We start from the raw sequence: 24,245 nt of genomic DNA on the forward strand, positions 1-24,245 counted from the left end.
AGGCACTGGAAGTTTGCCCAGAGAAACTGTGGCTGCCTCAGTCCTGGAAGAGTCCAAGGCCAGGCTGGGTGGAGTTTTGAACAACCTGGTCTAGCAGGTGGCATCCCTGTCCTTGGCAGGGAATTGGAAACAGAGGATCTTTCAGGTTCCTTCCAACCCAAACCATTCTGTGGTTCTGTGATTGCAACATCCCAGGACTGACACAAGCCCTGGTTGCCTCGTACACAGCAAGGACTGCTCAGCCTCTGTCCATGCAGGGGAAGGAAAAGGATTTAAATGTCAGAACCAAATGAAAAGTGATCTTCTAAACTGAAAGCTTATAGGACAGCAACAACAACAACAACAACAACAACAACAACAACAACAACAAAACAATAAAAACCAAACCAAACCAAAACAAAAAAACAACACCAAAAAAACCACAACCCAAAAAAAAACCAAAAACAAAACAAAAAAACTCCAAACCCCCCACCAAAAACCCACAAAAAACCCCCACAAAGGAATGAATTTTCCATGATTTTCTGATAGTAAGAAGTTCTTTCTTTCAGTAAGAAGTTTCTCACATTTTTATTCATGTTCTGTCTTAGTGTCAAGAGAAGACAGGTACCAACATATACTCCAAGAGTCCTCTGAAAGCCCTGGTGTGCCAAATCTTAATCACGTGGCCATGTCCAGGATCTCTTGGCCTTTTCCTGCTGGCACCTGGACAAACATCCAATATAATGCAGCACACAAAGCAAAGGTGGCTGTGGCTAAGCCTTGGCCACCTCAGCAGAATCAAAGCTTGGCCTGCACAGACTGTGTTTAAGATCACAGCTTTCTTCATTCATGCTTTTTCCCTGCCCCCTTGGAGACGTGCCCACTGCTAGAGATGAAAACCAGGTCGAAGCACAGGGGATGCTGCCAGCCCAGCACTAGGAATAAACTTGCCCAGAACATGAGCTCTGCCAGGCAGCCTTTCTGACACTTTCTGACACATCCCCCTCTCCTCTTTGGCCCTTTGCCTAGCATGGTACTCAAGAATTTTAATGCCAGAGCAAGCTAGAGGGGGAAACACTGGTCAAACCATCTATGATTAATTCTGGTTTTCTTCCTGCAGTTTTGCATTGGTTACTCCATTTTCAGGCCATTCTGTGGTAGAGCACACATGGAAGCAAGCTTACATCATGGACCTGGCTGCTCTCTTCTGTGTATTTTCTCTCATATAGTACCTAGCAAGCACAGTGATTTTATCCAAAAAGAATTTCAATATTATTGATCTAGCCCAACATGAACTTGATTTTCACATATGCCAAGACTTCAAATCGAGAATATCAAAAATCAGATCTCTGCAATTCCAGTGCCAGCTGTGCTTCCTCCTGGGAAGCATTCATGATGCAATCCAAAACACATATGTAGATAACACTGGCTCCTACCCCTGTGATCCTTCCTGTCCTCACTAGCATGGGCCATCTGTTACTGCTTAGCAGGCAGCCCCACCAGACACTTGATTGGTACGACTTGCATGAAAAGTATGAAATAAAGTGCCAGGAGAAATGGCATTAAGAAGTCTTTCCCAAGCAATTTACCATTTGAAAAGTGTAATTTAAACTGCACCACATAAGGTGATAAAAAGAAAACAAAGCATGAACTAAGCCACAGAGCAATCTCTGTCCCTACATGATACCCACTCAGGGGCAAGGAGAAGTGGGAAACAGAAACCATGCTGTGGCTAACCTGAAAATTCTCTCTGCCTAAAAGCAGCATGGTCCAGGAATGCCAGAGAAATTAATTGCCTTCTGCTGAGTCCCTGCTGAGCCCTTTGCCCTCTTGTTCACCAAGCCATAGGAGAGGGTGAGAACAAAACAGTGACTGCTTTAAGCCATTCTGCCCTGCTCAGCCTGACCAGCTGGGCAACAGCCACAAGGGATTTTAGATAGAACTGCACAGGGCCATCAGAAGAAAACCAGCCTGTCATTCACCCACTCAGATTCAAGATGCACACTGGGATGAATGATCACATCTTTCCATGAGCTGTCACCGCCTACACCTACCAAACACCAAAATACACCTTAATCCAGGCTAGTGAAAAGCCTTAATTTAACTCTGACACAAAACCAAGAGCAGCCAGCATTAATTTCTTCCAGAAAGGTCTCACTGGGGTGTGGGAGAAAGCACAAGCTACAGAATAGGCTCTCAGCATGAACAAACTCCCTTCTACTTGAAGAAATCCCCAAATTAAAAGTTTCCTCCAAGCAGTAAGTTACCTGATATCCTTCTCCTTATAACAAGTTCTAGCCTTAAATGAGAGCTGGGGAAGCCCCACTGTCCCTCCCAGCACAGCCTCGGCCCCTGGATGTGCTAGTGCTCTCTCCCTGTGCTAAAGCAGAGTCCTGAGAGCTGCAAACCCACACAGAGTGTTCTTTTTAGCTGCCTGATTACAATTTATCAAAGAAAACTGCTAATAACTCTTTGCAGTTGTCATAATATCCACTGCTTGAGTAAACTAGGGAGAAACACTTCTTGAGCCAATAAGTCAGTCCAGTTCCTAGAAGCACTTGACAATCCCACTCACAAGACCTGGCAGAATCCACAAATGACAAAATTCTGGTCTTAAACCAGAACTCCACATTAGCAAAATCCTCCTCTGTGTCTTCATGTCTCCAGCAGGGTAAAAGCAAACAAACCACCTTGTTCTGGAGGTCACCACTTAAACCTGATCCTGCCTGCCACACTTGGAGCACACCATGGAGATAACAGATCCCTGGCACTCGGCACAAAGAGGATGAGGACATTCCTGAGCAGGTACACCAAGTCTCCTCTCCATGGGGAAGTGTGTCAACACGCTTGTGCCCCAGTCAAATGATCACCTAAATAAAGGTGGATCTCCATCTACAGAAATGTGCAGCTCTTTCCCTGAAGAAAAACTATCCCCCACTATGCCCTGCATGACAGGAATTTGGGTTTTTTTCCCCCACAAAAGGGCTTGCCTGATCTGTGATGTCAGGAAAGTTGTGTGGATCATTCCCAGCTGTGGAAGCCCACTCACCTTGGGGTTGCTCTCATGCAGCAGCAGCTCCTCTCCCTCCCCCAAGACACTGGGCAGCCTGCAAGGTTTGTTCAGAGCATTGTCTAAGCTAATTCAGAATAAAGAAGCATTGTGTTGTATGAATTTCATAGCTCAGACACAGCCAGCTGCTCCATCATAATCTCTCTTCACAAGCAGAATTCATTAGACTTCTCAGAAGCATTCCCATACTCTACAAGCAGCATCAGGTAACCCTAATTATTATTTCAGCTTTCTACTCCTGCAATTGAAGTAAGATGTCAAAGTGAAAGCTACAACATGATAATTATTACAGTTAGGGACTTCAAATAACTAACTCACAGCTGTGCCACATCCTAGACATATTTCCTGACTTGCACCAGTGGCTCTGTCTTATCAAATGGACATGCCAACTAGTATTTTTTAAGTATTACCACTGGTAAGTAAATCCAAAGGTTTAGTGTTGCTCTAAGTAATTACACAATCTTCTTAAGAATAGAGAAAATACCACATACAGCTATCAATGCTGTAAAAAATCCCATCTTATACAGGGCGCAGTCAGGGTCCATTTTTTTCTGAATTTAATCCAAATAACATGCACTCTGCCATGCCCTATGATGCCAGCCATAATACTCAGCATTTATTCTTCCACCAGCTGACTTGTGTGGTCTCACACTACTCCATCTCATCAACACGGAGATAAGCCTTTTGTTCTTGTATTCTTTTAGTTTAGGCTTTGTTTTCATAGAAGCTGCAAAACTTTAAACACAATTTAGGTCCATCTAAACTTCAGTGGGACCCCCACACCAGAGGATGACATATCTTCTTGTAAAATGATGCTGTGCTGCAAAATCACAGGGTAACCAAAGCAAGTCCAGAGACCAGAGGCAGAATTTAACTCCACAGAGGAAGGGGAAGAAAGTTTATCCTCTTGAGAGATCCAGCACACAAATGAATGATAAACCCTCCCAACCACATGTCTGTGGGAATTCTGAGGAATCCAAGCCAGGGTAACTGTCTGTTTCACTGAACATGAATATTAAGCACAGTTTCAAAAACCATTGCCTGACTGCATGAGACAGTTTGGTCATGTTTGTTTCCCACTGAATTTAAGCAGAGCAAGATGATGTTGTTAAGACATTTTACACCTTTCATTTGGACCAAGCTGAGTCCACCCACATATGCCCATCAACCAGAGCTGATGTAATTCTTCTTGAAATATCTTTTTATTTCATATTCTTTTGCTTACCAGTATTGCACTAACACATGATGTAGAGCAAATATGTTTCCAAAAGAGAAATTTTAGTGCCACACAGCCTTGGGACTGGGGCACAACTGATAAGCTGGTTAATGGTACTAGAAGAAAACCTGGGTAATTGTCTGCTAATCACTGATGAGGTGGCTCTTATTCTTTTATCATTAATAACTTGATTGATTGCCTAAGAGCTAAGACTTAGCATGAAATTCTTTCCTATATCCTTCAGATTTAAAGGTCTTCAATTTTAAATATTTTTCATATTCAATAGTGCTGGAAAAAATAGGAATTAATTTTGGTCTAACACCTGTTATGACACTGGAAATTAAGGGAAGAAATCAACTAAGTGGTTGTGGTTCACTTATATTCTTTATCATTTGGGGATTGCATTGCTCTAGGAAACAACCAAGCTCCTAGCTTTAATACTGGATATTCTTCATGGCACAGGGATTAATCCTGTCTGGTCCCCCAGCAATCTGAGGTCAGTGAGCAGGAGGGAAGGGAACACATTAAATCTGATACTTCTGTTAAAAAATAGCTATGGTGCAGCATGCTCAGGTTTCTGCACAACAGGGACCAAGTTTGTTTTGTGTTAAAGAGTATTACATGCATATCACACCAGCTCACAGGAACTCAGGCAACTTTTCCATATCATTCTGATAATTCCATGAGCTGAAAATTCTCTCTACCACAGACATACCTATTTTGAGTACAACCATCTTGTCACAAAGCAACTAGCTGTTGCTTACAAAACACAAAAGTCCTGGGAGTGGGAGGTTTTATTTTTGTTGCTGGTTTCTGTTGAAAATGACACAAGTGCTGGATGAAATACTGTTTATTACCACCCTGGCTGGTCCAGCACATCTCCTGCAGTTTGTAATTTCACTGGTGAGTACAGAGGGAGAGCCCTGTACCCCACAGCTGCCTGGCAGTGCTCTTGTGCTGGCAGGAGGCTGCTGGCTGTCCCCTGGCTGTGACAGGGACCACCTTGGATGGGACAAGGACCAGTGGCCCTGTCTTGCATGTCTCTCTGGTGAGAATGCCAGCAAACACAGCTGAGGGTGGGTGAAGTCAGTGCTGAGCAGGCACAGAGGGCACTGAGCTGCCCTTTCCATGCTGGGAAGATGCCCAGTGAAAGCATCACTTTGAAGTTGGAGACCGATAGGGAAAGGTTTAAAAAGGAATGTATTTTTTCCATAAGGAACTATTTATCTACAAGGCCATGGGCAAAGCCAGCAGCTGCCCCATCCTGCCAGTGAGAGCTTTGCACAAGTGCTCTGAAAGCTGCACAGACATCCTGCACATATTCAGGAACTGCAGCAAGGTCACACTGCCTCCTAGAAAGGCTGGCCCCAGTCCTACCTGCCATGACAGAAATAAACCTGTAAGGTCGTCTCTGTGCACTACATTTTTTTTCTTTTTAAGTGGTGTGACCTTCTTTTGGAAAATCCTGATTCAATCCCTTTGCATCAGCTCCTGTTTTGTGAGAACAGGAAGCAAAGAATATACCAAAGGCTGGCTTGTATATTCCAGGAAATAATAGGGAAAGATTCCTGAAAGCCAGCTCTCCAGCATCTTGAGGTCCTGGTTCTTTCTTCAGGAGGTTTTAGGTCACACTTGCATAGGAAAAAAACAAACCCCTGAAGACTGCAGGTGGTGCACAGATGGCCTATAGGTTATACAGGGACAAGAGAGATCAATTTAAGCCTCTAGATTATTTGAACCCACACAATTTAACTCAGCAGCTTTCCTGAAGTATAAAGTGGAACTCAGTTCCAGGTAACGCTCAAGCTGACCTCAACATTTACAAGCAACTCCACACTGGATCAACTTTAACCAACTCAAAGATTCAGCTATACAAAAAAAGGAGCTCTAGCATAGCATCAATGACCTGAAAACAAAGGAAATTTGAAAACATTTCAAAAACATGCAATAATACCAGCTGCAGGTAAATGGAATCATGCTCTGTCTGCAATCAGTGCACACCACAGAGCAACAAATGCTACATCCAGCACAGGGCAGCTGCACCAGTGAAAATGAACCCAGCCATAAGATCAGCCATCAGGGAGAGCATCAAGGTGCTGAGGGTAACCTATCTGTGTTTGTTTCCTTTCTTTGTTTTCAAAGGGAAACAGACATGCACTTAATTATGTTCGCATTCCAAGCCTAATTAGAGCCAGTTAGATGTTAAGTACTATTGAAGTGAAACAGGAGGATTGAGTTTCTATCTGTTCTGTTAATGCATACCTGGAAAGTGTCTCCTCTTCTGTTTTAACCTGTTCTCCCAAAAATGAAAGGCACAACTTGTGTGACACAAGTGTGACACATTTCTGGTGTGTTGACTGTCTTTTAATGCAGGGGTGGCCACAACAAGTTGTAATAAAAATGCTTTGGGCAGGAGACTGTTAGGGAAGACAACAAAAATCATGGGTTCTCCATTGCAGGAAATCTGCAGCAATCCTCCATCTCGAATAGCTTTTGGAATTGACTTGGATGTGCTTCCATAATCTGTTTACAATGCCCTCCATCTTTTCTTTGGCTGAGTCACAGCAGAGTATCTCGACAGTCCAAGCAAGGGGCCATGCACTTCTGTATTATCTCCAAGCATGGACAAAATTCCCAGTCCAGATGGATATCCTAGCAGGCTACACGGGCCTGCAGACCCCAGGTCCCCATCTCTGGCACAGACTTTCACCTCTGGTTGGGCTCTAAGCCCCAGACACAACTTTGAAGCCTTGGACTGATGCAGCACATACCATGACACAACCTGTGATGCCACAAACTGGCCTCAGTTCAAGTTCAGATACAAAAAATAAAAAAATAATGTCAGTGCTACCTGGTATATTCAGGAAATCCTCATTTATGTGAAAAATTCTTTTTTTTAGAATTTTCCAAATCACTAAGTTTATATCATTGAGAAGACTACCTCCATCAAAAATGTCAGACTTTGATATAGCTCCCATTTACTTTCAGAAACATACAAAATGAGCAATTTTTCATATTATTTTGCCAAAAAATGCTAAAAGGAGTTCTCCAAACACTTCAAAGTTGCTTCCAGATGGAGGCCAACCCATGAGAAACTCTGTCCAAATGACAAATGTTTTTAAAACTTATCAAATGACTAAATCAGCATGGCCTAGCTGAATCCTCAGTTGCAGGAGATGTACTCAGGTCCTTCCAGTAAGAGTTTCCTGCGTGCTGAGCTGCAGATGTGCTTTGCTGGTGGCATTCAGTGCAATTTGCTGTTCCTGTTGCTGCATTCTCTGAAGCAGCGCCCGTAATCCGGTCAGGAACAAGATCCTGAGGAACTTGTCAGCTTCCCTGGCAGCTTCAATCCTGGGACAGCAGCAGGTCTGAGCTGATCATTTCTGCTCAGAGGCATTAAGGCACTGAGTGGTTATGTGGGTCAGACTGCAGGGGCTTCCTTCTCTTCCCAGTTTAAGGGAAATGTAAGTGCAGCTCTTCCTGTGACATTTACAGGGTTTCACTCTCTTTTCTCCTCTCTGATTTCTTGCAGAACCTTACAAGCATGCCAACCTTTTCCTTAGCTCTGCTCCCAAGATCCAGAGGCTTCTGCAGATTAAGCCCATCACGTCATTATTCACCCCATCACATTCTCCTAGCAATTAAACTATTTTGAAAGACCCTTTTTGAATGTAATAACAGAAAAATAACATTTCAGTTTGATCCATCTAAATCCACATTCAGCCCAAACCAAATCCAACCTTTCCTCAAAGCTCTCAGCAAATATCTCCCAATAATAAATGATGGCAGGACAAAATTTCAACCTTCTGATTAGCCAGGCTGTTGGTGGATGTGGTGAATCCTGCCTGGCTTTTGGGAGAGGGTCACTGCCAGCATCACACAGTGACCAGACACCAACTGAACTCAGCACAGCAATTCAGAGAAAAGCAAGAAACACAGAGGGAAGGGGGGCTGCTTGCTTCTTGTAAAGATTTTAGTACTGTCCCCAGAAACACAGAGAAGAAAAAAGCACACCTGGAAAACATTTTGCAAAACACTACGTGGAAATTAGAGCAAAATTAGTATTAACAGCATTAACTTCCGTTCTTTCATTACAGCAGCTCCTAAAAATCCTGTGTCCTCCTCCCAGAGCTCCAAGAACCAGCTCAGCTATGAAGTAACAATAATCCAGTAAGACACAAGTGTGCCATGCTTCAGAGTCCCTTTAGTGCAAGGGAAATTCAAATGCTTCCCTCTCCTAACCCAGAACTGTGATAGAGACAGAACATTTCAACCATCTGCCCACCACCCTGAGAGAGAGCCAAGATGGAAAGAAGCCTGCTCTGCCCATGTGAAGGATCCCTTCTCTGAGAGATGATTAAAAGCTAATTAATAGGAATGAGCCTAAAGAAGTAACATCATGCAAATAAAAATGGCTGTACAATATCTGTCATCTGCTCCCCACAGTCACTTCTGGAGTCTTGCATTTTATTCTAAATATTCAGTCACTGAGGTTTGCAAGGCACTGAGACCAACAGGGCTGAAAAGTGCAAATTTGGTGGCTGCAGAAGGGATTCAGCACTACAGCAAAGCCAGCATCTCTGTAACAGGGCACTGGGCTTAAACAGCATGTGAAAGATTGAAGGAGATGTTTCTGCAAGCTCACATGCACAAAGAGCCTTTCTAGATATTCATCTATTAACTCACTGGCACGTAAATTTGTAGGACAGTTGCAACAACAGAAGAAATGATGATAAAAATCCAGAGATGGAGACAACTAACGGTACCAGGTAACCTAATTTCCCTCCCTGACAGCACAGGGATTTGATAAATAGTCACAGAATCAGAGATAAAATCAGATTATTGGATCCATTTTAAATTCCCTTGGTTTACCTACGATAATTGCCTCCATTTCCTTGACAAGCAAGGCTGGAATGAAGCAGCATCCAAGGACTCCACTGCTGTTTTCATGGAAAAGTGCTAACCAGGCCTCCCCAGCACCTTTCCCTGGGATTTATATTTACCCTGTTTAGCACACAACAGGTTGCTCAGAGCATGAGGGAACACTAAACAGCCAAATGTTTACTACACATACAGTGGCACTCCCCCACAGCCTCATGCCCTTCCCCGTGAAAAACAACGGCTCCTGCCACTGCCTGGTTATGAATGCATCCTGTGCCTTCCCAAACAGAGCTGAAACAACTTCCAAGTCACCCACTATCCCCCTCCACCAGTCCAAACTGACCCATCAGTGTGACAATGTCCCCATCCTCAAACTACAGAACTGTCCTGTGCAGACTCCAAGGTCAAGGGGTGGCACTGGCTGAGATGCAAGCACAGCTCCACAAACAGAAAAGAAGGAGCATTTAGCCAACAGCAAAGTCAATTATTCCATTAAATGAGGTGCAAAATGCTAATTTGTACCAACACCACACAATTTTCAGAACGTGAAAAATCCCAACCAAAACCCCACTAAACTAAGCCAAGCTGTTTACACATCCCAAAAAGGAATTTACAAAGCTGACTCTGGAGTTATGGTTTCAAACACCATCTAGCCTTTTCTTGGTTGTTTTTAAAAATCCAGTTATTTATTTAGCCAACAGAATTCACCTTGGGCTATGCTTACTAGAAAACACCATTATCTTTAATCTTTCATGTATATCATTATGAGAACAGAACAGGAAACAACTGACTTAAGGAGGCACTGCATGAGGTTTGTGCCTGAGCAATGGAGCACTTCAAATCTGTCAGGATAGGGGGATATGTGCATTTTTGAGAGCTTGGTGGTTTTTTTGGGATTTCAGGTAACTACATATGAGTAAAAACACTTCTTTCTAAAAGTATAGCATTGTTGACTTTGCAATGAAATGGAAGCACCAAGAGATTGAGCAATCTAAGCCACATGGGAAAGCTAAAAATTTCCCAAAATATTTCCTCTAAAACCATCTGCTAACATATATTTTAAAAGAATTAAAAGAAAAGAAATACAGGCATCGTAAGAGGTATTAAAAAAAAACCAGAAACACACAGGAACCAATGCAGAAGCACTGGAAAGAAGATTTGGGCAGAAAACCAGTTATTTCAGCAACCCAACTGGACACTTACAGGGGAGATGACTAATGCCACTAGTAACTCAAAGGGACACACAAATTTAATCCCACATTATAATGCAGAGCTCAGATGGCTGCATTTGAGGATGGGTCAGGAGTTGAGCCATAAATCTGTGTTCCCAAGCAGGCTGCCACACTCGCTCTTTGTCTCAGTCATTTCCTGGAAAACAGCTCTGTGAGCCCCTGGAATGGCAGGGAAACGCCCCCTCCACCCTCCTGCCACAGTGGGAGCTGCCTGTCCCACAGCAGAGCCACTCCCAGCACCCACAATTCCCCCTTTTTGGGGAATTCTGAGAAGATGAAAATGAGGGAGCACTTTAAATCACTCACCAGGACTTCCCACACCTCCCCTGCCAGAGGGGCACTGAGCCCATCACCCTTCATGGGGCCATCTCCAGAACCCCTGACCTCCTCACCAGCGACACCACATTCCCAGAGGAACTGGCTAAAAGTAGAGGAACCATATGAAAACACACAATTTCCACCTTTTTAAAGTCACAGCCCTGGTGTGGCCTCACAGCCAAGCAACACTTTCCTGCCCCACCTCTCTCCTGCCACCTGCCAGCTTCCAAGGGGTCACAGGAGGCACAGGTCTATTTTCAAAGCAATAAAAACTCGGAAAACCAAACTACCACTAACTATGAGTAGATATCTTAGCTCTGATTTTTCACATAGCCAAAGTTCTGAGAACCTAATGAAGTCCCCAAAAACTTTGGAAGGTGCTCTTCAGATCAGTGACCCACCTTGGAACATTATCTAAATGGAAACTCTACTTACTGACAGCAAGAAAACCCAGCTCCAGCAGGACAGGACACACAAAGCACTCATTTGAGTGCCAAGTGTCTCACAGGGCCTGGGATCAGAAAGTAATCACTTTGCCATGGTGCCTATTTGGGGCAACAACAAGCTTTGCATGGAAGACAAAACCCATTTTCCTCAGCCATGTAACTTTAAGGACAAGTGCATGCACCCTTAAAGCTCCCTCCCAAAACACAATGAGGCAGGCAGTTAATTTTGTAACAAAATATATTTAGAAGGCTACAGTGAAATATTAATTATACACATGTTCTAAGACCAAAGGTTACTTAAGTACTAGACACATACAAGGTACTGAGGGGTGTTTCAAGGTTTCTCTCTCCTATAAAAAATTCACTTAGAATTCTAATCCAAAATTCATCTTCTCTTAAAAACAAGACAGGCTCTATCTCGGATTTCTATGCAAGCAATTTATGATACCCAAAAGGAAAAAATAAAAATAGCTAACAGCCAAGCACAGCTTTTATCACCTTATTTTAATCTGCGAGTTCCAAACCAGATGCATTCAGTATAGAATTCTGATTAGGAAAAAAATGGTTGTTGAATTTTTATTACTACATCCCTTAAGGACCAAAAGTGGTAACCTTAGGCATTTAATGTGTTCTATGAATAACAATACATATGAGCACACAAAAAGCTTGTTATCTCTCTTTATGGAATTTTTTTTACCATGTTGATACATTTATGGAAAGAAGTTGGGAAGTATGGTGAGGGGGAGGAGAAGAAGCTATCAAAATAACAAGTTACATTAAGCAAAACCTATTTGGAAAGGAACAAGCTATGCAGTATGAAATTTGAATTAACTGTGTCTCCCCATTACGGTCCTGCAGCTCCCATGAAATCTGTGCAGCCTCATTTAATGTTTATACTAAAAGCCTTCACCTATACACATCTGTCCCACAAATACAAATGCAATTCATATTTAAACCTGGCAAAAAATCACTTGTTGGGGGAACATGCTGTGTACAGAGACTTTCTTATTTTATAAACAATGTGAAACGCACAGAAGTCCTTCATGATGGTTCCGAACAGCTCACTGGATGCAAAGAAGCATCTTCTCCCCACTCCCTCACGTCTGTAACCACCTGACCCGCCAGGCAAAGGGTTTCCACCACACACCACCCTGTCACAGGACGGGTTTCTGCCCTGTGTTGTATCACAACTCCATTCTCACAGCTAGAAAAAAAAAAACCCATACAAACTGCAGCTAAGCAACGCAGAGCTTTCTCCTTCAGAAATCAGCTTACAACCTCTCCAAAAAATGTGGGAAAGCCGTCAGAATAAAAATTTACAAACCAGCCATTTGTGGTGCTGGCATGGTTTCCTTCTGGTATTTAGCTCAGTCCAAGAAAAAAAAAAATTAAAGTAGTTCATCCAATAGAATCCTTCCCATATTTTCAGCTCTGAGAATTCACAAGGACTCAAGTGGAGTTACACTCACTCTGGAGCCAGCAGATTCTAAGAGTACAAAAATCACCCCAGAAAATAATGGAGAAGGAAGTCCATGCATCCCTCACCTCTCAAACTTGCCTGAAAAAAAGAAAATTAGTATACAGCCAGAGCACACCATGTTTTTTGCTCTACTCATGGCAATAGCTGTTGGAGAGGGAAGTCCATGCATCCCTCACCTCTCAAACTTGCCTGAAAAAAAGAAAATGAGTATACAGCCAGAACACACCATGTTTTTACTCTACTCATGGCAATAGCTGCATCCTGCTCCTATTTATCCTAAATGGATTCAGAGCCCAGAAAGAGGACAAAAAAAAGCAATTTTTTGTTCTTGCTTTTAGCACAGAAGAACTGAAGAAGACTTAGAATCCGCTGTCAAATGCTCTGGACCTTTACCAAATCCTTTGCTGTCTTCTGCCACTGAGACCTGCCTAGGTGTCCCTTGGCTGGTGCCTTGAGAAACCACATGCAACAGCAAGCATGATTCTTCTTTCTCCTTTGATTGTGGCTGCAGGATTCTGTCTCCAGCCATTGATTTCCTCCTCCTTTTCCAGGCTCAAGGAAGAGGACAAGCAGAGACTCTGGCAGCCGTCGAATGTTAAAGAACTGGAAGAGTGGGCCATGCCCTTGGAGAGCATCAGGAGACACAGGAGCCTGAGCCACAGTTCAGAGGAAAAGAATTCACAGCAGAGCACCCCACCAGCACAGCCGCGCTGCTGCAGCCCAAACCCGAGCTCAGCTGTGTCATTTACCCCACGAGGTCCCAGCTGTCAACCTGGCCTGGCATCCTGACAGCCTGAGGCACAAATGCCCTCAGCCAGCTGCTTGGCTCACGGTACAATTCTCTCTTTTTAAATGAGATTAGCGTTGGTGAAATGTGCTAGCTCAACGGGCATGCTGATCTAAGTCCTCTGTTTATTCGGGCTGCAGCAGATACAATGATCACTTTAAAAAAAAAAGACACAATTTTAAAAAATGCCATGAATTCGCCTGAGCTCCTGCAGTTGCTCACTCATCACAGAATGAAGAGGGGTTTCTTACAGATCTGCTGAGAACTGAGGACTGCAAAGGATGGATCCTGAAACTGTGGTAAGTATTTAACTTAGCCACCTCCTTGAGACTAATGTGAAGAATCTACTTGCCAACAAAAAACCCAACATACTATTCTGGCTTCCTATCCATTTCAGTCATCAGACACCCCTGCTGCCACCAAGATTATTAAAAAAGAAGGGGGGGATATGCTAAACACCGCGGGGAGGGGGGGTACAAGAGAGCCAATAACACCGAGGTACTGCCATAAGTACGGATAAGCAAAATGTGTTTTGGTTATGCTTTAAAGAAAAAAAAGCCTATGAAGTTAAAGTTGAAGCAGCTGGAGTCCTGTGCTCACTGTAAGGATGTCAAACGTTATTGCCATGAATAAGCAATTCTTTGTTTGTAATGCCTTTTTAAGCAGAAAGATGAAGATTTGAGTCAGTGTGTTTCACGGGCACTTTCCACAGCGCACAGCGACCAAACCGAGAGCACAACCATCTCCCCCGGCTGGGAAGCCACAAACCCGCCCCGGTGCTGTATCGATGATGCGCCGAGCAGGTCCCTAACTGCACACAGCGGGGCCACCATCGCGTGTTGTCACCGTGAGCCATTGAAGGTCTTTAACCTGCCGATCGCCGCCGCGATCCGCGGCTCCTGCCGGGGATCTGCTGACTAACAGGCCGGGGCGCTGCGAAAACCTCGGGGTCGCCTGAGAAACACGGCCGGGCTGCCCGTCAGGCAATCGCGGCAGCTCAATTAATGCATCTGGGTCAGGAAAATGGTTTGCGGGAGCCCGAGCCCGGTTACGAAACGCGGGTACCGCGGCCGGGGCGAGGGCAGCCCCCGCTGCGCGCAGGTACCGGGGGCTCGGGCGGCTTCGGATGCGGCGGGCAGCGGGGACACGGCAGCGGGGACACGGCCGCGGGGACACGGTCCGGCAGCGGGGACACGGCCGTGGGGACACGGTCCGGCAGCGGGGACACGGTGGTAGGGACACGGTGGTAGGGACACGGTTCAGCAGCAGGGACACGGTCCGGCCGTGGGGACACGGTGGTAGGGACACGGTCCGGCCGTGGGGACACGGTGATAGGGACACGGTCCGGCCGTGGGGACACGGTGGTAGGGACACGGTCCGGCCATGGGGACACGGTCCGGCCGGCCAGGGAGGCGTCGGGGAGGCGGCAGGCTATGGAGGCTTTCAGGGAGACCCCTTCAACTTTCCCCCGCGGGGTTTCGGGGGGATGTGCTCGCCGCGAGAGGAGGCAAAACCCCATCATTTTTTACACACAGAAATGGGTGTGTATGAACGTGTAAGCCCATATATGTGCGTGTGTGTGCACGCAGAGCTGTGTTCCGGCGGACATGCCCCGTCCCCGCTCGCCCAGCGGAGCCCCCCCGGCCGAGCCGCGCTGCGGAGCCCCCGGAGCCCCCCAGCCCCGGGCAGGTGGGGCCGGGGGTGCCGGGCCGTGCCCCGCGGTGCCCGTGAGCCCGCGCCGCACTCACCCAGAACACGAAGGAGTAGATGATGAGGAGGGTTTTCAGACACGTTATCACGGGTTTGGTCTCCATTCTCCTCGATGCCATAATACTGAGATCCCGGCTGCAGGCTGGGCGCGGGAGGAGGCGGAGGAGGAGGGAGGGAAGGGGGAGGGAGAAGGGAGCGGGGGGGGGGAGGGAGGTGAGCTCAGAGCCCGGCTGCCGCGGCCGGGCTCACCGCGCCTCCTGCTGCCGCTGCTGCCGCCCGGGGACCCCTGCCCCGGGGACCCCTCCCCGGGACCCCAGCCCTCGGACCCCCGCCCCGGGACCCCCGCCTCCGGACCCCCGCCCCGCCCCGGGCCGCCGAGGGCAGCGCACACCGCGCTCGAACATCATCTGCCGGGGGTGACATTCACTGGGAGATCTCGGGGAGGGGGGGAGTTGAGGTTTTGGAAGATGAGGTGAAAGCCCCCCCCGGCCGCCCCGTTTTCTCGGGAAGATGCTCCGAGGCGTTGCTGGGGCTGCTCTGGGGCTTGGGGATGGAGGCGCTGCGTGGTCGGAGCTGCAGAGGGAATTGCCCGTGCGGGAGAAAACATCTTTCAGTGTCACGATTAAAATGTGTGTTGTTGCGCAAGCTTCAGAGCTCTGGAGACCGCAGCAAGGGCAAGCAGCGCAGGTTTGACGGTGCTCTGGCCGCAGCCACGCAGTCTGGCTGAGCAAGGCTGTAGCTGAGAGCAGGAGCTCTGCCCCGAAGCCATTTGTGGGACCGGGGCTCCTCCAGCTCTCATCCTGTGGTGTGCCTCTTCTGCAGCTCTGGTGCAGGTGACTGTGCAGGCTGTAAGAGCTGTGACCTATGGACGGTGCCTTACAAGAGCCTGGCCTTGGCTTCATGTCAGCCTCGAATCTGAGCTCTATGCTGAAACTACTCTGGACATTGAACCCCAGCGAAACTGATCAGAAACCTCATTCTTCTGTGTCTTTGAGACCCTCAGCTTGCTGGAACAGAGCTGGCTCAGCTCTGCCTGGAGTGACAGCACACCCCGGAGAGGGCACAGAGCTCCCGAGAGAGCCTGCTCCTCCTCCTTGGGGAGCCCAGCGAGGGATGGACAGCGGGGAAACAACCGAGCTAGCCTGGGGATGGAAAAGGAGCTGGTCCTGCAGAGCCCTGGCAGCGAAGCAGTGGTGTGGGTCTCACCAGCCTCCTCTGGGTGGGGATAGAAAAGGCTTGTGGGCTGGCTGCCCCCAGGAGAAGCATGGCCAGAATGAGAGCACACATGTGCCTTGGCAGCCCAGGCTGCTGTGCCGAGACCGTGGGCAGGCACAGAGGGGATGCCTTCAGGGATTTTTCTGTAGTTCACGTTTTGGAGGAGGTGATGTGTGCAGGGCAGTGGATGCTGGAGCACCGTGTGTCCCTCCTGAGTGGCGTGCCTGCACACAGAGCAGGGACCTGAACCATGCCTTTAACTGCATTAAAATCAAAACAAGGTCAACACTAAACAGCGAGTCTCCTCAAGCTACAAAAGTGATGTAGTTTGTGCAGCTGAGACATTTGAAAGTGATGAAACAGCCCTTGCCATTCAAGAGACAGTGTTTGAAAAACAGAGAGAAAAAAATGGTTCCTGAGCAAGTGCTTTTGTAATATGCAGAAGTTTTGCCATGAAGACTGATGCAGGATTTTGCTGGGTTTAACTTATGACTTTTAGAGCTGTTAGACTACTGTTTCCCAAAACAATGAAGGCATCGAAAAGATGCTTGGAGAGGGAGTATTCTGCAGGAGAAACTGGTGTTTTTTTAAGCAATCACCACTTTTGTGGAAAATTCAGATGACAGGTGCATAAATCTTTATTGGCTTGGCCATTAAAATGTAAATAAGTGCACTAACTGCAAAAAATTGTATTGACACTAACAACAGTTATAAATATTCACTGTACAAAAATTACACTAAGATTTTTGACAGAAAATAGCTCCGAGCTGGAGAATTCTCTTCCTTCCTCTCACACATGGGCTGTAGAAAAGATAAATGCTGCTGTCACAGCCCAGGGGACAGCAGCCATTTATTTCAGTAGCTATGGTTATACTTCCCCTCCCCTTCAGGTGTTTTTAAGAAAGCGTGAAACAAACTATAATATCAATCAGAATGGGTATTTTGGTAGATGCTGATTTTGACAAAGACTCACAATTTCTGCCAATAGCATGTGGTTTTAGGTCACTCTGTCCCATAGTGCCTAATTTGGGATACATCCCCTGAGTCTTCCCGAAGGATGTGGTGGGGATCTCAGCTGAACGAGTGCCTACAAAGCCTCCCTTGACAGTGCTGTTAAAACTCATAGGATTTTGCACCAGGGAACCAGAGAGAAAACAGAGGTGCAAGAAGAAAATTCCACATCAGGAAATACATCTCCTTTCTTCACAAATGTCAGGCCCTGGAGGGGATGATGTCCTGAGGACTGAGAACCAGAGGCTCCATGGTATCTCTACCTGAGCCTGCAGTCTTCTCACCAGGCTGTCTTTGGAGGAGCTGTGAGTTGCTTTTTGGCATGCAGTCAAGGAGGATATACTTTATTGGATGTAGATGCAAATTTTGGATTAAAAATGAGAATGTCTGAACAGAGCTGAACAAAAATCTGCCTGATTACAGCAAATACCATTAAAATATGACAAGAGCACTGAGCCATCAAACATTTTAGGCTTAAATGGAATTACTGAACAATTGCTAGCCTTTATGTGTGGCTTGGAAACACATCTACCTTTTAAAAATATTTTTATCATAGTTTTGCAGATTTGGGAGGGCAGATTCTCAAGTATTACTTGAACAAAATCAAAGCAAGCCTTTCTAAAGCAAAATACATTTTCAGTTCTGTAAAGTTGGGAACTTAATTGCTCTTCACATCTCCCCACAGAGAGAACATTCTTGTAGTTATTCAAAACAGGACATTTTTGCCTAACTGTGTCATTTGAAAAATATTTCCTTAAAACACTGTCAGTTTGCAGGGGTTTCTTCTACAAGCTTGTATTTCTTCATAATGCACAGGGACTATCCTGTCTTAGTAAGTCTGTTTGCAAAGCATCAGTCCAGAAGGAGCTCCTTCATCCCTTGTCAGAGTATTGAAAGTGAAAATGAGATCTTCCATCCTCACCTGAAGCTGACCTTGGCTATTTGATGTGTAAATAACTACTTTCTGGGGGTTGTGGTGGTAAAATGTAAAGGTCTCACATCCTTCTGCAATTATAGCAAGTGAGAAATGTTGTGTTTTGTTCCCTTCATGCCCATTCTGGCCTTTCACTGGTTTGCTGTGGTGCTGTTGAATGTAAAGGAAGCAACCTCTGCTATCCTTTATTGGGCATCCAGGCTTGTAATCCACACTCACTTCCTGGACAGCAGAGGTTTGAGGTTTTTTGTCCTTTTCCCATTCTCCCTGTCTCCCTGTGACTTGCCAGTGGCTGTCCTCAGCTGGCAGAGCCCACAGCCTGCATCACTCCATTGCAGACTAACCACAACCTTTGTGGGAAAAAATGCAGGAAGCAGGAGGAAAAATAAGTTTCTGATACTTTTGCTGCACTCACAGGTCACAGGTGTGTTCAGACAACTCTGTGCAGGTCCCACTGACACTTCTGCATCCTGCACAACTCAGCTTTAAAAAAGCAGAGCTCTCACAGCAGCCACATGGCTGGTGGCACATTTGTCACATGGCTGCTGGCTGCATGCTTTGGCAGATGCATCAGTGGGACCAAGCTGCCAGGCCCAGGCCCCAAAATGTGTTTTCTAAAGATGCCTCAGGCATTATAGGTTCCCAAGGAAGAGATGTGGGGTTACAAAACCAGTGCCAGAGAATGATTTGCCAGGAAAAAAGTCTATAAGGAGATGAATGTAGTGTTGACAAAGGCAACCAAGGTATTTCCATTTACCACAACCTGGAAAGAAAGGACCAGTCTCCTGCAGCACAGGCATAAGGGAGCACACACAGATGTCAGCTTCAGAGTTTGGCAACAGGTATGAGTTAGGATGAAATTCATATTCAGCACGGATTCAACATAAAGGACACGTGGGATGGCTCTGCAGTATTGAGATCGTGGTGCTGACCCTGATGGGCAGCAGTACCTGTTTGCAGAGGAAGTAGCAATGCTAGGAAACTTTCTTTAACCTTTTAAGAAGGTCTTTAGGATGCTTTGTAGGAAGTACCTCATGCTTTATGAATTATGCTTTAATGTTAGGCCAAAAAGATGTGTCATTTATCCCATTTCCCTTCAGAGTGGGCATGAAATATCTGTCTTTTATCAATAACTTTGATACAAGCAAGCTTTTCATAACTTTTCATATTTCTCAGAAAATGCCTTGATTTAAAAGGGAAGTTTATAGCTGTTTTGTAGGCAGGTACTTCTCATGGCCTGTGATGACTTTTCTGATTACTCCAAATGTAATGTGAGATGTCCTCTTGAAGGGAATGGAACAGAAATACAAAGTTACAAAATACAAAAATTTGTGACTAAGCATAACTACCATAACAGGAGAAATTAAGATCACCAGCATTTACAGAGGAAGGGTGGAGGACTTGGAAAAGATAAGAGGTCAGAAAGCAGAAAAATACACAAAGGGCATATAAATACACAAAGGGCATATAAAGAGCAGGTCTATGTTATTTCAGGAGAAGCATTATTACGTCTACAAATGATGGGAGTTTTGACACACAGCAAGAAGAATGGAGCCATACAATCTTATTATCTTCATCTTTAGCAATAAAGTGACAATTAACCCTGCACATTTGCTGAGTCACTCAAATTGGTTTGTCACACTGTATTTTCTCTGTTTTTTACTTTTCTTTCTAGTTGTGAATAACAACACCAGATTCTCGCCTGTGTGTCCCTGGAATACCTGGACATTTTCTTAAGGTCAGTAGATAATTTACAATAATCTTGGGAGGAATTAGATAATTTCTTCTTCAGGAAAAATCAGTGTGAGTGGCCAAGAAACACCTATGAGGTCCCCCTCCTCCATGGTTCTGTTTTTTAGCTTCTGTCAAGGAGTGTGGTTGGGCTGCACTGGGTTAAACTGTGAACACCAAAGCATTCCGTGCTGGTTGTATTTTCCTCCTTCTCCTTTCTTGACTGTGCCATGATTTGTTTCCCCTAGATTTCTCTTTTGTCTGCCCTGAAGCAAAAGCAGGCAGAACTAGAACTCGTCCTGGTCTCCAGTGCTGGCAGAAGTTACCCATTGTCATGGCTGGTCTGTGAGAGTTTGCATAAGAAACAGGGGCAGGAGAGCAAATCCCAGCTTTTCTGGTCTGCAGCAATCCCCAGTGGGACAGACACTGGCTCCTGGCTGACGTGGGAATGTCTGGCTCCTGTTGTGTGGTGTTTTCTGGGCTGGGTAAGACGCTGCTCAGCCTGGCACCTGCAAGGACCTGCCAGGTCCTGGTCCTTGTCTCTGGCAGCAGTCACAGGTGGCACATGGGGGAGGATCCTGACCTCTTCCTGGGGTGCTCCTGCTCTTGTTGCCCCAGCTGCAGACTCTGGATTTTTGTGTCAGCCATAAGAGCTCTGCCACAAGAGTGTTCACATCCTTTCAGCAGAGACCACTCCAGTCTGGAAACAGGTTTGAGAAAACTTCATTTTTCCCTGAGGCTTGCTTTTCCTTGTATGCATCTCAGGTCGAGTTCCAGAGGGAAGGAAACCATAACCTAAGTCTTGTGCAGCTATTTGAGCAGAAAGGGAATTCTGGATGTCCTCAGCTTATGGACAGTGGGATGGGCAAAGCTCAGGTGTGAGAGAGCTGATGGAGCATGGGTGCTGCTGAGGGAGTCAAGGTGTGGAAGGTGATAGCCCAAGGGACAGTGTGGAGAGCACCACAGAGGCTGTGGGAACACCAAGAGCTCTTTGGTAAATAGCCATGCTCAAGGTAAAATTAGTACATAATATATCATATACATATCATAATCATATCATGTACATAATGAAAGGAATTTGAGGTACACTGCACGGATTTTGATCCAATGTGTTTTCTCTCTACATGGTGTCTAGTTTTCCTTCTCCTCTTCTAAACTATGGGTCCTCTTCTTGTCCTCAAAAGACAAGATGACTAATTTTTAAAGCTGTCATGTATCTAACAACAATTTGTTAGTGATGAAAAGAGAAAAAATGTCAACAAAATACTAGCATGTCTTAGTAAATAGAATTATGCTGTATCAAGCAATAACATTTAAAAAACCCAATTCATTACAGGTAAAGTGTAGGACAACAAATCTTAAAACAACCAAAGAAACAAGACTGATACTTAGAGCACATCTTGTGCTCACATCAGTGCCAGTGTAGGCAAAGTTCTTGTTTCTCAAGGACAGCCTGTTGCATGTGGCATACAGGTATCTCTTACAAGAGCACACAAAAGCTCTGGCTCCAGCTCAGAGCCCAGCTGCTCATTGTGGAGCAGATTCCTGCCCTGTGATGCTGGGGAATGGAGCAGAACTGCTCACTCAGACCCTGCTTGTTGCTTGCCTGAGCTGGGAGGTGGACAAAGCAGCTCTTCTTCCCTTGTGGAGGATTTTCTTACTCTGTGCCCACATCCCTTCCTTCTGCAGGAGCAGTCTGTTCCCTGGAGACACCCACTGCTCGTCCCTGTCAGGCTCCCTCAGTGAGCAGCCTCCTTTCCTCCACAGCCATCCAGCAGTTCCCTCAGCCACTGGGAGAGGAGCTCTGCTCCTCTAGGACACAGCTGTGTCTCAGTTTGTGTCAGTCTGCCAAGCACAGCCTGTCTGACCCTGAGCACACCTTCCTGACCCTCCTGGGGTGGGCTGCTTGGGCTGGGGCCCAGCTGAGGTGAGGGGTGCAGGTGTCCCATGTGGAGTCAAGCCTTTGGGAAAACGCTGTGAGAAGCCTTGGTGGAGGTGGAAGGGCTGCCCTTCCCTCTGGAGGAGCTTTTAGGCTGGGCACTCTCCTCATAATGCTGCAGGCACATTGCAGCCATGCCTGTGGCCATGCCTGGGCTCCAGCTGGCCACCCACCCGAGATGGACTCAGCTCAAGGAATGCAAGAAGGACATGCAGCTCTTTCACAAAGCCCCCCTGGCACTGGGAAAAAAGCACTGTGTGCTTGAGCAAAAGGAGGAGCCCAGGGCAAAGGGAGGTGCACAGGGAAGCACCATCTTGTTTCATGCTCCCCCCATCCTCCTTTTGGACACTGGCAGATAACTCAGAGGTACCTCTCCTCTCCTCTCCTCTCCTCTCCAGGATTCCTGTATTCCTGGCCTCTCACAGTGGACCTGCTGCATCCAGGCTCAGACTGGAGATACACAGATTTTTAACTAACAGGGAATCAGCTAGGACTTTCCTTTTAAGGATGCATAGTGGAGGCTGATACAATTTTTATTGATTTATTGATTGCCTTCGAAATCTCTGATGTTCACGTTTGTCCTAAATTGTATGTATTTGTTAAAATTTCTTCTTTTTTTCTACAGCTCCAAGAAATATACCTGTATTAGACTGAGTTAACTCAGGAACTGAGAAAAAGTTTATTGACTCATCTGAAATATTTTTAATTATGTCACTTGTATTCAATACTCAATTTCATATAGCAAAAGAAAACGTAAGAACAGGGCTGCATAAGCCTCACCACAACCACACCCTGTGGAAACAATCTGTGAAGAACCCCCCTTCTTTGTCCTGCTCTCCCTGGAGCTTCTGACCCAAGAACCACAGGTTCAGAACATCCCACATCTCCCTGCTGTCATGCTGGCCTCATGGGTGAGGGACACAAAGCGTGCCCTCAGTCCCAGTGACACTTGTGTGGAGTGTCCCTGTGGGGAAGGAGAACTCAGCAAGTCTCCTACTCATCACTTTGGTGCCTGAGAACCTACAGACTTTGGAAAATGAAGTCTCTCTGACTCTCCTCTTTTTCCATTTCATGGTTTCCATCCACCTTGCATTCCACAGTCCTCCCCAAGCCCAGCCCAGCCTGCAGACCTGCACAGGATTTTATCCCTCACACCCCTTTAGGGAGGTTGCCATGTGGCAGTTCCATGATGTACATGAGAAAAGGAGCTACGAGGACTGCACAAGTCTCACAAACCCAAACTAGATTGCAGACTGCCTTTTCCTGGGTTCTGGTGGCTTCACAAGCACAGCAAGGGCCCCCAGGATCCCTATGAATCCCTGGCATGGTGTTATTTCTGTGCAGGACAATAAAGACACAGGGTGGGTGCACCAGGGAAGGGGTACCGTAAGGAAAGACTTCCCCATTTCCATGCAGGAGTAAAAGAATCAGGAACATCTTTCTGGGTTTTTTTCTGGGATGTGTTTTGATGCAGGGTTTGGCATTTAGTGCCTGGATAGCATTACTGACATTCAGAGCTTTGCTGTAGTCAGTGAAGTGGTCTCAAATAAAATACAAAGTTCTACATTTTCATTCTCCTGAAGATTTTTCTGTCAAATTGGGTCAACTTCTAAGTAAAGCAGGAGATCATTTTAGCCCCTGTCAGCACTGCAAAACTAACGTGGTATTTGAAAATTACTTGTGTGCTTGAAAATGATGTGGACTCTGGATTTGGCAGGCAGTACTGTTTAAGATCTAATGGTATATAATTCAAAACCTGAACCTTTCTGCTTTGCTGAGCTTATCATTATTTTAGCAAATGTTTGTTTTGGTGGGATCTTGGGGGTAATATGAACAAATGAAAGCTCCATAATGATATTTTTTCCAATACTGAAAATAAAAAATAAGCCAACATCCCCCCAGTGTTTTAAGTAGCAGCATTTGCCACCTTTATAAAAATTCTATTATAGACATGGAAACAGATCATAAAACTGCTCTGCCCAGATCTGCAGGGAAATCAAACAGATGGCAGATCCCACTGCAGTTTGGAGGAAGATTTCATATCTAGATAGGCAAGAGAATAGTCAAGGTCAGTGATGAGGTGAAAACCATGCCCAGATTTTTTTTCAGCTCTGTGGCATGTACAGCCTTCTCATACATTTAGAGGAAATGCACCAAACCCAGACATTTTTTCACAATGAGAAGCAAATGCCATTAGTAAGTAAGACAATATTGCAGCAGGGAAACCATGTGCTTGCTCAATGGTAATTTCTAAAATTAAAATTAAAATTAAAATTAAAATTATTTCTTCAAAATT

General features: G+C 45.8%; 1 protein-coding gene and 1 long non-coding RNA gene across 2 annotated transcripts in view; one reads left to right on the forward strand and one right to left on the reverse strand.

Moving 5' to 3' along the window:
* Positions 1-15,309, reverse strand: part of TSPAN7 (tetraspanin 7) — an 88,518-nt gene extending 73,209 nt beyond the window's left edge. Inside the window, exon 1 of the mRNA XM_039729323.1 lies at positions 15,158-15,309. Within this exon, the coding sequence (XP_039585257.1) occupies positions 15,158-15,238 (81 nt within the window). The 5' untranslated portion in view covers positions 15,239-15,309. The remainder of the gene's footprint in view (positions 1-15,157) is intronic.
* On the forward strand, positions 13,936-24,009 carry LOC120511797. Its single transcript, XR_005629840.1, has 3 exons — positions 13,936-14,510; positions 19,955-20,017; positions 22,575-24,009. It is a non-coding gene; the product is annotated as an uncharacterized LOC120511797 (long non-coding RNA).
* The last annotated feature ends 236 nt before the right edge of the window (positions 24,010-24,245 follow it).

This window comes from Passer montanus, unplaced genomic scaffold (assembly GCF_014805655.1).
Source record: "Passer montanus isolate IOZ18808 unplaced genomic scaffold, ASM1480565v1 scaffold69, whole genome shotgun sequence".
Classification (NCBI taxonomy): domain Eukaryota; kingdom Metazoa; phylum Chordata; class Aves; order Passeriformes; family Passeridae; genus Passer; species Passer montanus.